At 42.2% G+C, this 17,362-nt stretch overlaps 1 protein-coding gene across 1 annotated transcript in view; it reads right to left on the bottom strand.

The window, feature by feature from the left end:
* The window catches only part of LOC122395135 (discoidin domain-containing receptor 2-like), a 140,241-nt gene that overhangs the window by 59,375 nt on the left and 63,504 nt on the right, over positions 1-17,362 (bottom strand). Inside the window, exon 2 of the mRNA XM_043392500.1 lies at positions 14,171-14,303. Within this exon, the coding sequence (XP_043248435.1) occupies positions 14,171-14,258 (88 nt within the window). The 5' untranslated portion in view covers positions 14,259-14,303. The remainder of the gene's footprint in view (positions 1-14,170; positions 14,304-17,362) is intronic.

Here is a 17,362-nt window from a genome sequence, read left to right as displayed (position 1 = left end):
TTTTTAAAAAATACGAACGGTTCAAATTTTGGGGAATCACAGGTCTGAAACGTCGAATGACTCGAGAAATCATAGTTCTATACAGTCCATTTAAAAATCTTAAACCAGACGTGGCTCTCGAGCGATCACTGGGAGGTTTCGAGGATCGAGTCCTCGCGAAAATATCGCCGAAAGATCGCCCAGACTTAAGTTTATCGTCTACAGACGTTTCAACCTGAGCGAATATTATGCTCCGCGAGGCAGCCTGCGCGGAAGCATTCACGATAACGAAAAAGCGAGATAAAAGGAAGAATGAAATACTCTTTCCAGTATAAATATAACTACCCTTTACCGCGAGTATGCGAAGGATGATAGTGTTGGTTACTATGCAAGCTAGAGTACTCTTGTGCCATGTAAATCCTCCACATTTTCTCCTCCTTATCCTACCCAGACTTTCTCTCAAATACTTTTGCTCGTTCCTATTTTTTTCCACTTCTTTGTTCCCGCGCGAAGCTGTCCATTTCGTAACGATAAATTCGTAGCGTCGAGAAAATATAAAAGGAAATAATATTTTTTCCCCCCATTTCCTAACAAGATTACTCTAGTCATCATTCCGCGACTGGTTCCGTCTTCCAAACCACGTTCCATACAGTTTACTTTTCATTTAGATTGCTGTAGATTTAATTTCAACACAAGTTTCGAATCTTACGAGGAGGAAACACTGGTTTGTGCAATCGATTGCAGCTTCACTTAGTACTACTTGCTCTTAACAACGCACTACATTAGTACCCATGTGTTATTCGAGGCGAATTGTTCTGTAACTTTGAACACACAACGAAAGTCAACTTCCACACCCACGTAGATCTCCATTTTCTATATACGCGTTCACTTTAGGTAATTATACTCCATGCATATTACGACTATCCATCGTTCGGCTGATATCGACGATATTTTAAACTTTAGGGACACATCTTCAAATTGAAATGGAACACAAACTATTTGAGATATTTCAGGTTTCTTTATTTTAATATAAAGTCTGCTAGCTTGCAAAGTTACGTATGTATATGTAACAGCGGCTGTCAAAGTGTTAAAATACCAGCAAGATGTATGACCAGTCACAGAGTGCATAATAGATACCAGAAACATTAACGTTTTAGGTCCAAGAAGACCCACCAATGCTTTGAACAGATCATCGATGAAATTCGACATTAAAAATTTCCAGAAGATCGAGTTTCCCCCCGAAAAAAGGGTAAGCTAATGAAAAATGTCCCCCGGTGAATTGTTCGTTTCGAAAGCTCGACGAGGATTCGAAAGCGCTCGAGCGATTCCCGGGTCCCGGGATAAATCTCGCAATTTCATTTCCCTCTGTTCTCGAAAACTTTAAAGAACAATACCATTCGCGGCGGGGTTTCCCGGTGGCTCGGTCGGTGATCCTGGTTGCGCTTACGCTCATTAGTCAACGGTGATTCCTTCCCGGGATCCCGAAGACGCGCTATTGTTTACACCGCGATTGTTCGCGGTACATATAATATCACGGGCGTCTGAGCGCGAGACGCGAGAAAGAAAACCGGAAGACGGAGAGGGACGGATCGTAGCGCGACCGGAAAGATAAAACGCGACGCGGGGGGGAGGAAAACCCCGTGACAACGGGACGGACGAGGACGGAATAGAACGCAATAAGACGAGACTTAGTGTGCAGTACGCGTCGTAGAATCGACGTCCTCCTTACGAGCGTGACGCAGACAGGTGCAAAAGGCAACGAGAGAGACTGTTACGCGGAGGATCAGAAGGTAGAGAAGGTTGACGAGCGACGGGGAGATAGCGCGGAGAGAAGGTAGGAAGGCACGTCGTGGCTCCTGCACGCCGTGGAAGCCCCGATTGTTCTCTGCAACCGACTGTGTCTCATTACTTCGAATTGGCTGGCCGTAGACAATGCCAGCGGGTAATACGGTTATCCGGAAGATGGTTTTCAGCGGCCTCCTCTTCGTTTCGCCGCCCGTTTCTATCCAGCCATCCAGCGCGACGCCCTTTTACGCTCTCCCGCCCACCCTGCCCGTCGTATAAACCCTTTTTACCCCCCTCGCGTTAAGAGGTTACCGGAGCTGCCAGCGCGTACCCGGCGCGACCCAACGACGGGAGGAACGAAGACCCTGCGAGGACCGAAAGAAAGATGCTGACCGAGAAGACAATGGACCGTCGCGGGTCTCCGCTTCTAAGCTCCTCGGGAGATAAGAATCGAAGATTAACCCGCGATACGGCCGCAGAAAGACGAGATGACCCGGTCGGTGTTACACGGGGGCTACTCGTGGATGCTCGATCGCTCCCAACCGGAAGTCCTCCACTTACAACGAGACGCCATATCGTTTTCGACGTAGAAGCTTGGGAATAGAGGTGTTCTTCTTGGACGGCGCGTTGAAAATTCTTTGGATGGACACATTTGGTATTTTGAGGGTCTTTTTTGTAATACAAGATTGTGTTTTTGAGGAGATTATTGGAACTGTATTTCGAACATTCATAAAGGTTGGAAATAAAAAATATACTGGAGCCTCATATTTTATTGCAGCATTATTTTAGCCTTTAGTATCCCTGTGTGTCCTACGTGTTCCTTCCAATGTAGAAGTTAGTTTTATTTATTTTTTAAATATTTTGAAAGATCAAAATTTATATACACATATTATATTGATTCTCACTGTTCAAGAGGGGATGAGATGCAGAATAAATTTGTGTATTTTTCTAATATGAATACGAGTATAAAGGGTTAATAACAAATAATCCAAAAGACGCATATCGAAAGGTCGAGCAGTTGTTACTGAATTTGTTAACGTTACTACCAGTCGATGACCAGATATTCAATATAAAATCCTCGTTTTAATTTGGATTCTACATTTTCCAGAGATATTTGAGTTTGTTCTGCGTTATTTGCTCGCTTAATATACGGGATAACGTGGAAACGTAGTTTTTGTTTAGAAGAGATTAAACCGAAGCTGCGTGGACCTCTTCAGGGTTACGGGGCCTTAAATTTAAACGTACAACGACACTGAATAAATAGTAGATTTGATGGGATCCCGTTGAACGTGGCAACGCAAATGGGGTTACACGGAACCGTGCAGAATTCACGCGTTGACCTAGTAAGAGACCGTTCGATCGAATAATCTTCGTCGAATCCTTAGTCTGAGTAAAATTGGTCCGATTAGGTTTGATGCGAAGGTGGGAGGGGACTCTGTCGAAGCTTAGTGTCTATTAGCTTCTATAGAAACCGAACAGAGACTTTGGCGAAATGTAATCAGACCTCGAAAGGTATAAATTATTCGACGGTTGTTTGTCCAAAATAATATATCACGATTTCATTTTCATTTTTGGCCTTTCATCATTTTATCACGTTTGGTACAAATAAGATCAGAAGAGGTTGTGTTAGATATTTGATTGCAAGAATGTTAACACAACCTACAGTATAGATTTATTTCGTGGATTTAGTCGAACCATCCTGACTTCGGTCTTGTCTAGCGGTATTGTAAAGGACTTAATGCAGCTTTCATGGGTTCTACCGAGTCTGGTTATGTACCAGTTGTCGCAAGAAGTTCCGTTGAATTTTGTCTTGTCTGAATGTGTCGCATCCGTCCCCGCGAATCCGTATCTTGTCAGCTTCTATTGGACGAGATATCTGCTGGATATCTACGTACAATAGCGTCGTCGATGTCTCGTTTCTATCTCTGTTTCCGACCCGGCGCTATTAATATTCAGTTTCCCGGTGTCTCCATCTACATCTCAATACGTTCGTTAAACATTACACGTATACAACCCCGACAGATCCCAATTTTTTCGATGATCCCAGTCGTCTCGTCCTTTGGGGAAAAATTAAAATTAAATTTTTTTCAAGCGAGCCGTTCCTTTCGAATCGCGATATCGTGTCGATGGGAAAGTTTAATAAGCGACGAAAAAAAATCTACGCGGAAGATCGGCGAGCGTCAACGGCGGATAAGTTTCTTTCATCCGGTAAGAAGATGAGAATCGAAGATTAACCGACGACACGACTTCGGATCGGGCAAGACGACGCTCGCCGGCTCTGGCCCGGGGTTCCCCGGAGTCGAGGGAAACTGCTCTGCATTTCAAATCCGCGAAAAGCCGGGAAGCTTTTTGTCACGGACGGTCGATTCGGTTGGCTGAGAAGAACCGGGTTGCTTGGACAACGATGGGGCCGTCCTTTCCAACCTCTCGGAAAGATATACAACGCCGGAAGTTCTTGAACGCGAACCAAGCAACCTGACGCTTCGAATTAACCGAAAGTATGGCGTTCGAAAAATATCAAGTTATCGTCTTCGAAAATAATTTTTTTTGCTCGTTTGCGTAGCACGTTTATTAGTCGACGAAATAATGATATATTCTATAAAGTTTTAAGCTGTCGAGGTTCGATTCGAGGGAAGAAAAATTGAAATTTAAGCGAACGACAGACAGCGGAGATATAAATTGCAACATTAACCGGCTATTGTTTCGTCCTAACGAGCATACAATGCCTTTATAATTGCCGTAACGTTTGTTCCCGTGCATGTTCAATTTATTCTTGCGCCCTCGGCGGGACTGTTCGTCGATTATTCCGCGCGCGGATTCTATTATTAATTACTCGACGTAAGATACTACGAGGAACTGGTGGCGCGAGCTAGAGCTTTATTTAGAATCGAACCGTTACTATAGAGTAACCGTGAGTGTTTTTAGGAGAGAGGATCCGCTTTTGACGACCCAGATCCATTCGTGCATTCCTCATTAATGTTTCAAGCTTGTCCTTTCATTCTTCTCAGAAATAAAATTATCAATCACCTTAAAATATTCTATGAAAACATAAATTGTACAAACACGGGATCAAACGATGTAAAGCGAAAATAAAATATAAAAAAACGAGAGTGGAAAAGGTATATAAAAATATGCCCGTAATTCCTGAAAAAATTAAAAATAAATTTATTCCGTTTAAAGGCAGAAAAAATGAATTTCAAAGAGAATTTATATATTTTTTATATCCGTATTTTTAAGCTTGCTAATAAAGTAATTTTAACCATTTTCGAAAAACCGTGAATCCGTATTTTCCAACGTGACCTTTTATACGATGAGTAATACGCAACAGTAAGCATCTCTGCCAATTTTCGAAACTATCCTACTCGTTCTTTTTAATTGGATTTCGTCGATTGGATTATACAAGTTGTGTACGAAATTGGGCTACGACCCGTTAATTATCTAGATCAGTAAATAAATAAAGTTTCGAACGCGGTAGAGAGAGAATCGCGGGCGAGATTCGAGCGGTGTCCAAATCATCGCGGGGCTGAATATCGAACTTGGCTAATTTGTTATCAGCCGGAAAGCTCGGGACGACGGGCAGAAATCTTCCATTTTGACCAATTTGCCCTAGTTACCGAACTTCTAACATTGTTAACCGTCCCGGCGCGACTTATGGGAACTCTTCGCCTCGAAGAGAATGTATAGATCACGCCCGGGCGGGCCCCACGTGCATGGAAATAGACGCGGGGAATAATAAAAAGCTTTTTCCCGCGATCCTCTCGCGAGTATCCCGACCGTGTATTAAATCGGGAGGAGGTCACGTAGTAAAATATTTTCATGGGGTATTTATGATGGGGCTCTGCATAAACTAAGGTCTAACACGTGGCACGATAGCCGTGATAAAGTATCAAGATAATAAATATACTAGGTCTTTCCAAACTCCGGGGTTGATAAAACTCCATAAAAGCAGAAAGAACAATTCCCGACGAAAATGGGTTTCCAAACTCGTTGTTTTAAAAATTCTCAGTGTTCCATAGTCCCTTGCAACCTTTACAATTGCTACTGTGAAATAAAATTGCTCGAACAACGTGTTTTCCAGCGAGAAAATTGATTTTTAAAATGTAACTGCATCGGTCGCGTCTGACCAATATTCGTTATTTCTACTTGCCTTTGTTGTTAAACATCGATTGCGATTTATAATGATTTATTTTATGGTAGATATTATCGACTCTTAACTAGATATAATGATGTGCTAACGTAAATCGATGTCATATCAACGTGAATAATTATATATCCTCAGAACAAGTAGAAATATCAAGCATTGGTCGGACATGCAAGATCGCTCAATTATTTCGACAACGATGACTCGCATGCAAAAATTGTACTCTACATTTTCGATCACTTTTCTCATGTAGAATAATTATATTGTTGCTTTTACTACCAGTAATTGGTCAATTTGTATCTGTGTTTGTTTCGTTTGTTCTTCGAAGACTTAGGTGTAGATTACTAATATAAAATTGAGAACCTGCGTGTTTGTGATTTCCCTATACCTGCCATAGTTTCTGTTTGCACTCCCACCGAAAGCACAGACTACTCGACCGTACAAAGCAGTCTAACGAAGCTTCGAATCGTCTAAGAAACCGTTCCGCCATCGAACAGGCGGCCGTGTCACGCCCATTCAGACGCCGGAAGTCAAATACGATACATTAACCACCTATCTGGGCCTTTTGTCATTCAAATCGGTTAACTGGAGGGCACACTGTCGCTGAATCCGCCTAGACGTCGGCGTCCCTCATACGTTCGTCCCGTAGTACGCGCAAAGTAATCATTTTCCCCTGGAACAATAGTCGCCCTTATGCATGTTTCAGCGTTCATCCGCAACCGGTTGGACACCTTTCGGGTGGATCGGCGTCGCGAGGTCCGCGGGACGCCAGGAGAACGGACAAAGAGGAACGCCAGAAGTCCTCGAAAGCGTCTCGAGATGGCAGCCGAGTGCGTCCCGTGCTTGCACTTATCTTTGTGCGACTGTTTGCCCAACCACCAAGACAGACCATTTACCATAACGAGGGAAACGGAAGCTTCGAGCAGAACTCCTTGGCGCCCCGGCGAAAGCCTTGCAACAATGGTTGTCCGCCGTGAACTCAGCCCCCTCCCCCCAGTTCTCGACCTTTTCCGCTCCCCTGCTCTTTTCGCCCCTGCCCTGTTCCCCCATGGCTCTCCCCTTCCCTGTTTTCCCTCTGTTTTTACCCCCATCAAGCGACACCCGGTACCCTAGGCGGATACTATCGCGTAAACTATTTAGTCCAGCCATGAAAAACTCGCTACCACGTCGCCATTTGGACAATTATCGCTGGGGGATAGCTGAAAATATCTATTCTTCGTCCAAGCAGCCAATTTTTGGCTCTGGTTTTGTTTCTACGTGAAATTTTGTAACCCCTTTACATTTTATTCTACCTCTTACTGCGATGGATTTGGAAAGGTTAACGGGTTAAAGGTGGATTATTGTATAATAGATTATTTGGTAGAAGAAGTCTTGCTTCAAGAATAAGTCTTCTGACAGTTTCGAGAAGACAAATTCCTGTCTCCAGAAATAAACGAAGAATTTTAAATAAAAGAAAATTTAACAGCCGTTTAGTCGACACTGTTCTGGATCGTCCATCCTCCCGTAATAGATTTGAAATTTAATTTATTTAATGCCCGAATTTCGAGATCCCGCTATATTGGTCATAGGTCCATAAATATTTGTGTTGCTGATTGTCTTCGGTGAACGCCCGACTCCGTGAATTACTGTTGACGTAAACTGGTTTACGTATTCGTGGGTACCCCGGATTGTTTCTCGTCCTCTCTGGTATCCAATTAAGGCTATCAGAATAGACGCTCGCCGTGAATATACGGTTCGAGCAGCGTCGTCGAATGCGCCTGTATATACGAAGGGATTTTTATTCCCTTCGTTGGAAAGGGTTTGATGGAACGGCTTGCGCATCGATGTCATCGTTCCCGGGGACTTGTGCGGTCTAGACAATCGATTCCATTGGTTTCTGAAGAGTAATCAGTGTCTACAGCTTTCGTAGCGTTCTGGGGAGGAACCAATGGGATAAAAATGGGCCGTTGGTTGTCGGTCGCGAACAACGTGCTTCTTGGTAAACGGGGGTGAAAAAAACAAGTATCGAAAGATCGGGAGCACCGGAGATCGTTAAGAATCGTTACGATTGTAAATGTTTTCGATGTAACGAGCGAAACGTTTGACCATCCCCTTTCCTCCAACTAAAGATTCACTTTATTATCGAAGCAAATAAATAGTAAATAGTGACATCGAACGTTCGTAGTTTACTTGCATTTTAATGATAAAAACAAAGACGATTGTACGAGTCAATATTGTCAGAAAGTTGAAGATTTAACTCCTGATTTGATGGCAAGTTTTACAATCATGAGGCTACTCAGTCGTCAAGTCTTATACAGGGTGTACGGTAACTGGTGATACAAGCGAAAAGGGGATGATTCTAGATGGAAAAATAAATCCAAAATTTAGAATAAAAATTTGTCATGTGAGGCTTTGTTTTCACGTCAACAGATTTTTATATTTCTTATGTTCTTCAAAGAACAAATTTAAACAAAATTAAACAGTGCGCGTTTGAGGAATTATTTGAAATTAATTAGTACGTCAAGGGGTTAAGTGCTCGAAAAATCGATATTTCAGGGTAGGTACCTGGGCATCCTGTGGGCGCGGCATTGCCCCTGAAAGTTGAACGTATCCCCGGTGTCGTCGTTTTCTTTCCCTCCGTAAACAATTTCCTTTACTCACTTTCTAACGCTTCTCGCAATTAGGTCGTTCAAAGCGGAAGGCACCGCGGCATTGGACGGAAGGAAAAGTACATTGTTACGCCAAAAGCAGGCGCCGTTTGAAAGAGTTACCGCTTTTAAAGCGAACGCATTGTGTACCGGGAATGTACGTCGGGCGCACGACAAAAGGAAATTCTTAAATGGTCTTTGAAACGCGTGGCCTTCCCAAGCATCTTTGTGTAACTCAACCTACATCCCCCTCGTTTCCCTTAATATTTCATTCGCGTAGAAACGAGGGGATACAGTCGTCGATCTTTCGGGGCAACCGAAATAAACACGACAGTGCGCGAAGATCGCGACGTTTCAGCTAGCATTTCGTGTTTTTGTCAAACGAAAAATATCCCCTGCAATTTTTGGGAACTCTCTCTAAATTTTTTTAACATTGAATAGAACGAGATGCACCTAATAACGATTCGAGGAGCTCTGAAAAATCGAACTTCAGCAGAAAAAAATACGCGGAGCATACTTTCCAGCGAGCGCAACACAATTTTCAAATAACAATTCCACGAGCATTTCTCGTTTTTTTCCGTTTTCAGTCGGTCGATTCCCGCCCCTCTCGCCCCTGCCTCGCGCTAATTCTTTCCTTTTCACCGCAACCCCATTCCGGTGCTCGCGTAATCGAGCTGATTCCTCGCAAAGGGAACAACGACGGTATTCCGCACGGAGGTCGAGTTTCTTTTTTTCTTTTTTTTTTCTCCTCCCCCCTTCTTCCTTCACCGCGGGAAACGTTTACTTTCGTAGGTCGAAAGTCGGGGCGTACAGTTACGGAATACATCAGGAGTTTCAAGGCACGTATAAAGTCTATTTTATGGGCGTCGGGATAAAGAAAAGTTTCGAAGGTTCGAGCAAACGTATACGGAATTTCTACGACCGAGAGGCAAGGGAAACGGTATCCCGGGTATGTGACGAGAGCCCGAGACACAGGAATACCGGGCTCTTCGTTACTGCGCTGCCGCGGGAACATCGATAATCTTGAAAACTTGCTAAGCGCTTTCGAGGATTCATGGGGGAGACCGCGATGCTTCCCAGAATCCCGTTAATCGATCGCTGGGAGTGAAGGGGAAAGAGTTCTTCCGAAAAAGATTTCTTCCGAAAGAGGCGGTGAATTTCTTCGTTAATGGAGTCTATCTAAATTGGGTTCTCGAAAGTTGCTCTCGTGATTTTTTCGGAGGAAGTTATGGGACGTATCAATTTCAAATTTTCTAGGTATATTTACAGCCAGCCCTCGAGCTAAGGGCTGTGCTTCGTACGTATTTATTCTTCGTGTACGTATCTTGACGTTAAATAAAGTTTCCTTATCTTCAAAGTGCATACGTGGATCCGCTGAACTTTAATTAATTCTTGAAACTCGGATTACGTGCCAAATGTATCCTAGGGAGATAGGGAGATTACTCTTCGAAGTAGATTCGAGTCATATTCTTAATTAGAAATCAGTTATTTTTCTCTTGAGTTAGGTGCATTTAGGCGGCGAAAAAAAAAATTTCAAATCGTTCTGAAAAAATTATTTCTAGTTTCGGGGGTCGATTTCAATCATTTTTGGTGAATAGACATACCCCCAAAATCCTACCCACTTTCGAGAAAAAAATTCATTACCGAAAGACGTAATGTCTGACCATACATTGATATGTTTCCCTGAAATGTTTCGGCGAAAAAAAAATTTCAAATCACTCTGGAAAAATTATTTTCGATTGCAGGGGTCAACTGCAATCATTTTTGGTCAATAGACATACCATCGAAATCCTACCCACTTTCGAGAAAAAAAATCATTACCGAAAGGTGTAATGTCTGACCATACGTCGATATGTTTCCCTGAAATTTCTTGCCTATCTTTAAAACGTCATAACTTCTGAACGGATTGGAGGATTTTAATGTTTAAAAAGGCAAACGACGCGTATTTTAGTGTAGAATATGTAGAAATTCTAACAATATTCAAAAAGTTGTTCCTTGACCCCGTAAAGTGAGAAAAACCCCATGAAAATGGTCCAATATTCAAACAGCCATAACTCCCACAATAGTGAATATATTTCAATGAAACTTTTTTCTGAAGTAGTGTTCGTGGGTACCTACAAAAAAGTATTAGACAACTTTTCTATAATACGTCAAACAAACTTACTAAAAATCAAAAGCACATTCTTAAGAAAAATCGACAGGTGCTTAAATATTTCGACGAAAAAAAAAAAATTTCAAATCGCTCTAAAAAAATTATTGTTAGCTGGGGAGGCCAATTGCAATCATTTTTGTCAATAGACGTACCCTTGAAATCCTTCACACTTTCGAGAAAAAAATTCTTTTCTAAAAATATAATGTGTGGCGAGAGATTTGTGATCATATTCCTCGTTTTCCTGATCTTCGTCTTATTTTACCGTCTAGAATCTCCCATAAAAATATTTCCCAGGGATGGTCGAGCACCCTGCATAGTATTTGTGCGATTCAATGGAAAACTCTCGAACGAATAAAAATTTGCATCGAGATATATTTGAATCAAATAGTAATTTAATTTTCGCTGGATAGAAAATCCATAAACGTCTCTCCTCGGTATCGAGTCCCCTTATAAAATAAAATACAGGGATAAAAGAGCAAGTAAACGCGTAAGTCCGAATAAAAATTCCATTCTCGGGTATCAGCCCCTAAATCTAAATACATTTATGACGTTGTAAACGGGTCGGTTCGATCCGCTCGTCCGGTTCTTTTAGTACGAAACGGTACCGGGCGCGATAAGTACAGGGTTTAGATAGAAAACAAGATATTCGGGAAACAGGATGTCCGTAACATTGCGTGAACGTGGCAACGAACGTGTTAAGGAGCAATGAAATTTATCGACCAGTCGGTAAAACTTCCGTTCGAGGGGATTGCCAAACAAAACCCCCAAAAATAAATATATTTTTACACGACTTCTCCTTAAAGTTTAATCGAAAATATTCTGGGCCAATATAGAACGATAAAAGTTTACGTTCATCAGCGCGGATCTTCCCGGAAATTGCAATTTCTTTATCCGTTTGCGCGTCGGGTATTATTCGATTCCATGAATATTATATTTTTGCAAGACAGGGTTCGTAGAACTTTTCGTGGTCGAGAAATATTCAATTTTCCGTCACTAACGTTCTCTTATAAATTACACAATAGGTTCGAAATTGTTTTTCTTCTATTTCTCGCGGATGAAATGCTCGAGGAATACCAAGGTCTTCGTATTATAACGAGGACGCTTAATATTAAAAGTGGACCGACAAAAACTGATGCAGAAGAAACGACCGAGCGTAATATTGCGCGCCGTTGTACAGGTCGATGTTTAAAAATCAAAGCCTGCCAACAGCCCGGTACATTTAATATACATGGAACGCCGACAGAGCAATCGATGGGACTTGCTTATTGGCAATTTGTCGGGCTACGAGATGGGATGTAGAAACCCGGTAACGAGGAGGTTGTTTTCCGAAGACGCGGATTGCCTTCCGGCGTAAAATCGTCCCCTGTCCCGTCGACCTGGCCATCGACTGCTCTCGCCGAGGGTCTGCTCGAGCGCGACGCCGACGAACGGAGGGGGGTTCGGAACGGCGCGAGGAAGCCTTCCGCGGGATGCAATTTATCCTGTCGCATTAGATTCAAAGTAATTGATCCCCCGGGCGGGCGCGGAATAGCGAGTCATTACTTCAGACTGATGGCACCCCCATCGCCGTAGCCGGCCGGAGGAAAATAAAAACTCGGAGATCACCTGCTCCCGATGAAAAATTTGACGGCCACGGGCCTTGGACGGGGGGTGGCTCAACGAGGGGCGGGAAGAGCAGAAGACAGAAGGGTACGCTTCGAACGGGTTGCTCTCAGCCTGGGGAATGAGTTCTCCGCAGCTGCAACATTGGGGGAAAATTCGTTGCCAGGAACCCTCCGTCCCTCTTCTGACCCGGTTCGCCAAACTCTTGTTCTTTATGCAGCCATTCGCGGATTCAATTTCGAAAAAAATGGCGGAATACCATTCGCGAAACGTGGCTTTGTGTCCGGGGAATTGCAAAAAATTGCGTATTGGAGGGTTAATTCGTCGTTGAGGGTTGTATTTAAGATGTCAGTACAGTTTGCTTACTGCTAGTAGATCCTTTACTATTGTTTCGTAACTCAATCCAAAGGAGTAGAGTTTCTTTTATAATATAATTATACAGAAACTTGTATCAATCCAATGTCATCGACATATGGAATAATATTCAAGGCGATAAAACGTAACGAAAAAAAAATATTTGTATCTTGAAATGGTAAAGAATACATGTGGAAAGTGGCTAAATGTTTTCGTCAAACCCTTATGCTGTAAAAATATTGTCAAATATCACGTCTCCTTAAGGGTTGTTTTCTTTAAGATGTCAGTAAAGCTTGCTCGGAGACAGATTGTTTTTTTCTTGAAATTTGTTTAAATTATAAAATATACAAGTGTCTAACACTTCGATGCCATTTTTTATGGATCGTAGCTCCGTCAAGGATCCTGTAATCTCTTGATCCAAGGATCATGAACATTTCTCTATCCCCTGGCAATACCACTTGCGGGGCATTATAAGAACAACGAGCTTCCTCATCTTTTTCGAATCACGGAAGATCAGGTACTCGAGGACTTTTCTTGACTCCGAGTATATTTGAACGTTCTCTCTTGGGTCTCCACATTATTTGTACAACTTGCTCAGGGACTCACTAATAACAATAATACTATTGGAATTCGATCATTCCAACTGTTCTAAAGAAACGCTGTAAGTTTCGAACTCTGGTCGCCCAGTGACCTCCAAAATTGGATGGTCGTAAGTTCTGAATTTAATAAAGACTTGCTTCCAATCGAATCGAGCAAATTTTGATGAACAATTTTTTCCAATAGATAATTTCTATTTCATTTATGAATATTGGAACGAGCAACGTTAAATCTAATTTTAGTATGAACCCAGAAATTTTATTTGCTAATCGTCCATAAAATTTGCTCAACTCTGGCTTTTAATCACAGATGACATGTTTCTCATGTTTGTTTTACAATCTTAAAGAAAAAATAATTGAATTTCTTTATAAAATGGTTTGAATAATTTTTTCCTGAAATACGTAGAATAATCGATTCCTTAAACCTCGATGATGAACAGGGCAATTCTTCGCTCGATCGATGGTGTCCCGAATCTTTCGTTAACGCGTTCGTAAATTATTCGTAAATTTCATCGAGCGTATTTCGCGATTGATGAAATTTACGCGGCGCGCGCGCGAGGCTTAACAGGCGATAGATACGGCCACGGAAATCTGCCGTAATAATTGAATCCGGTGTCAAATTTCACTACACTTAATAGATATTGCCGAGTATAATATGTTTCGTGACACCGTGGACGCGAATGGGAGGGAGGCGGGCGCGTCGTTTAAAATGAAATTTGTATCCGCGTGACGGTCGTTTTCATATTCATGGTCTATTAAAATTCGCCGGCCATACGTAACAGTGCGCGGGAATGATTGAATTCTGAATAAAACACGTGAATCCGTACTGTGCCCGCGCGACGTGTAATTAATAATAAGTAATTAAAAATAACGTATCGCGGAACGCCCGTCGCGAAGTACAATTATAGACGGTCGTTCGTGAAATGTTACTCACGTATGTCGAGCGCAACGGCATCGCGGGGACCGAACAGCGTCAGCAGCGCGCAGAGCTTGGCAATTATTGGCAGGCGATCAGTCTTCATGGTCGCTGAGGTGTGGTGTCTTCATGGAAGCTCCTGGCCGATCGTCTGTAATCACATTACGACAAAACATGTACTCGCAAGTTCGCTTTCGACCGTCGACACGCGAAATTGCACCCTTAAGATTCCAATTATCGAGGTGTCCGAAAGATTCGTCTCCATTTTATTGTATTTATTAAATTTGGTAACAAATGTGATGTGTCACAGGTTTCAGAGATTATTTGGAAAGGAACTTTGCAGAAAAAGGCACCATTTTATTCTCGAAGAGGAGAAAAAGTAGAATATTCTGTTTGATTTCGATGTATTGTTCCCCCGAGGCAAAATTCGATTTCAACAAAGTGAAACTAAATGGAACGATTAACCATTGGCAGCCGGATTATATCAAAATAGTGTAATCAGCTTGCAACGAAGAAGTTAGAAGAAACGGTGTAGCGAGAGAATTACTATTGATTGAAATAGGAATTATTCTACCGTAACACCGCGATATTAAATGGATCTATCGGGTTGTAAGTCCGATTACGATGCTGGCCTGCACGCTATATTACAAATTAATGGAATATAGCTGATTCAGTGCGTTGAATATTCAATTGAGTATTGAATAATTATTTCACACGCTTATGTACAAATATACAGCCCGATTCCGGAATTGCATATCTCGAGTGAAACTAAGTCGAAAATATGTATAGAACACTCTTCTATATCGTGCTCTCACTTTCGAAAAAACTGAATTCGAAGCTATCAATATTTTCTAAATTTTAGAGTAATATTTCATCCTTTTCCACTCTATTTTTCCCCGGAAGCGCTTCGACGAGTTAAATTTCATTTTAACGAAGTAAAAATAAACGTTTAATAATCGTAACGCAATTTCGTCGAAATAATACGGGGGGGAGCTCGAGTTATTTATACCGAGATAGACTATTTATAATTGAGCACTCTCGCGCCAGTGATAAATCATGCTGTTAAAGCATCGGGGTAACTTGATCTTTCAAAAATAAATAACCGACGCGGCTCAATATACATTACAATACAAAATACCTACATTCATCTCGCAACCGTCGATCGTAACAGTCATCAATCTCCCCAGATGCCTTTGCCACCCTCTTTTCTTTATTCCACGCGACACGCACATCGGTCTTTCGCAATTTAACCGTTATCGTTCATTTCCAATTTCTCCTCTGTTGTCCTTGGACCCGATGATGAAACCATCGATCGTTCCTCGCGTATAGAAACGATGTGCCGAAAATTTCACGCCGTGGGCGGCTCCAAGACAAGCACGGTCACGCTAAGAAAAGACCTTAACAGATCTCGCACCTCAAGGTCGGTCGTTTAAATTAATATAGATCGTTCGATGAAATTGACATCCACATTCTTTTATTAGAAATTTTGCCTGTCATAACGCTTCATTTTCTAAATAAACTTTCCCGAACCTGGTCGAAATATAAGCACAATTTCCTTTGTGACGCATTCTCAGAATTTCTCTGATTAAATCGAAATGAAAACTTGCAACTGAAGTATCAACCAGAGTCGCTATTAGCAAAGAAACGTTTAATATTTTATATATGACAGGACTTTTAACTAATTTAAAAGTAAATACGATAAATTTCAGGTTATGTAGTTCACGTTTGTCTAAGAAGTTTTGGTCAGGACAGTCGACGTGTTATTTTCCATTTTCCTGATCTATTTACCCCCCCAGTAAAAAATTGTACACGAACCAATACGACAGTTTAATATTTTTCTTGGCGTGAGATCGTCTGTTACGAAATGCTCGTATAATTTATCCGTGGCCTGAAATATGAAAGTCCGCGAAAAAAGCCAGGGAGCGTGTTAGGGGTGAAACTCGGTAGCGGCACGGGACGATCCTTTTGCTTGGCACGGTCTTGGACAACCCAGTCAACCCCCCCAGGGTGGTTTCTGTGGTACGTGTGTGGCTTAGAGAAACACAGAGAGACTGACTCGTAATCGAGTCCCCGCTCAATTAGCCCAACCTTGCAGTTTTTCGTCCTCCAAGCCGGCTGCGCGAAGAACCAAGAGGGAACGAGGGAAGAAAAAGGGTGGCATTCCTTTGGCTTTGCTCCATTTTTATCCGTGGCCGGAAACGGCTCTTACGGTCACGCAAGTACTATTCGACGGGGCCACCACCGTCCATCGGCGAAATAAAGAAAGGAATTTCGCTCGAATTGCTCTTGGAATCTAGACAAAGCGTAATTAATGGCGGGAAATGTAATTGATTGCCAGAAGAATGTCCAGACCATTGTCATTAGGCAGGTCTTTTTGTTTCGTCCAAGTCTGTGACTGTATTGGAAATATAAAGGGCTCCTAACTTCCACGATTTTCCTTTTTATTGGATCGAACGCACCTAATGTATTCAACAACGAAGCTCAACTATAAATTGTTAACCAAAGCCAAGAAATTCTGTTTCAAAGTTACGAACATTTTAAACTCTGTACTGTCTGACTCTAAGAGAAATAATCTCCTGGCTTTTCATTATCTCGTAAAATAGTTTCAATATTCCTGATATTTGAGAGAGACTGTTGAACCACCTAGTGGACAAACTAGGCTCTAGAGTCAACAAATTCTATTTCAAAAGTACGAAAATTTTAAACTCTACATTGTCTGACTATAAGAACAATCATCTCCAGATTTTTTAATGATTATTATATCAGTAGTATACTGTTATACTTTGGTTCGATACTTGAGAGTCTGTTGAAACTAGGTTGACGATTCAGGGACCACGCAGCGACAAACTGAGGCTCGTGGGATTTTCTAGCGAGGACCTCGGATCCTCCGAGCTGTATCAACGATCTCGAGAGAGTAAAACGTGATATTGATAACCGTGGATCATCGGAGATCGATACGAGCGGCCTGTACAACCCGATACCGATGGCTTTTCGACTCGCGGGACTTCGTATCGAAGGCCAGAGAGCTGATGTTTCAAGGGTTTTCGGACGTCCAAGGAGTTCGGAGACTCCTGGAGGTGGTTTGTGATGTCCTAGGGGTTCCACTGGTAACCAGTCTCCGGGGGTCCAAGAGACCGATTTGGGAGAATCAAGACCTACGAGAATCTTTAGAATCTCTATTACCTGGAGATCTCTAGGAACTCCCTGAGG

Source organism: Colletes gigas, unplaced genomic scaffold, assembly GCF_013123115.1.
Source record: "Colletes gigas isolate AHSC1104 unplaced genomic scaffold, ASM1312311v1 Colletes_gigas_Sc00005, whole genome shotgun sequence".
Taxonomy (NCBI): domain Eukaryota; kingdom Metazoa; phylum Arthropoda; class Insecta; order Hymenoptera; family Colletidae; genus Colletes; species Colletes gigas.
Note: the sequence above shows the minus strand (reverse complement) of the source record. Positions and strands in the feature narration are given on the sequence as shown.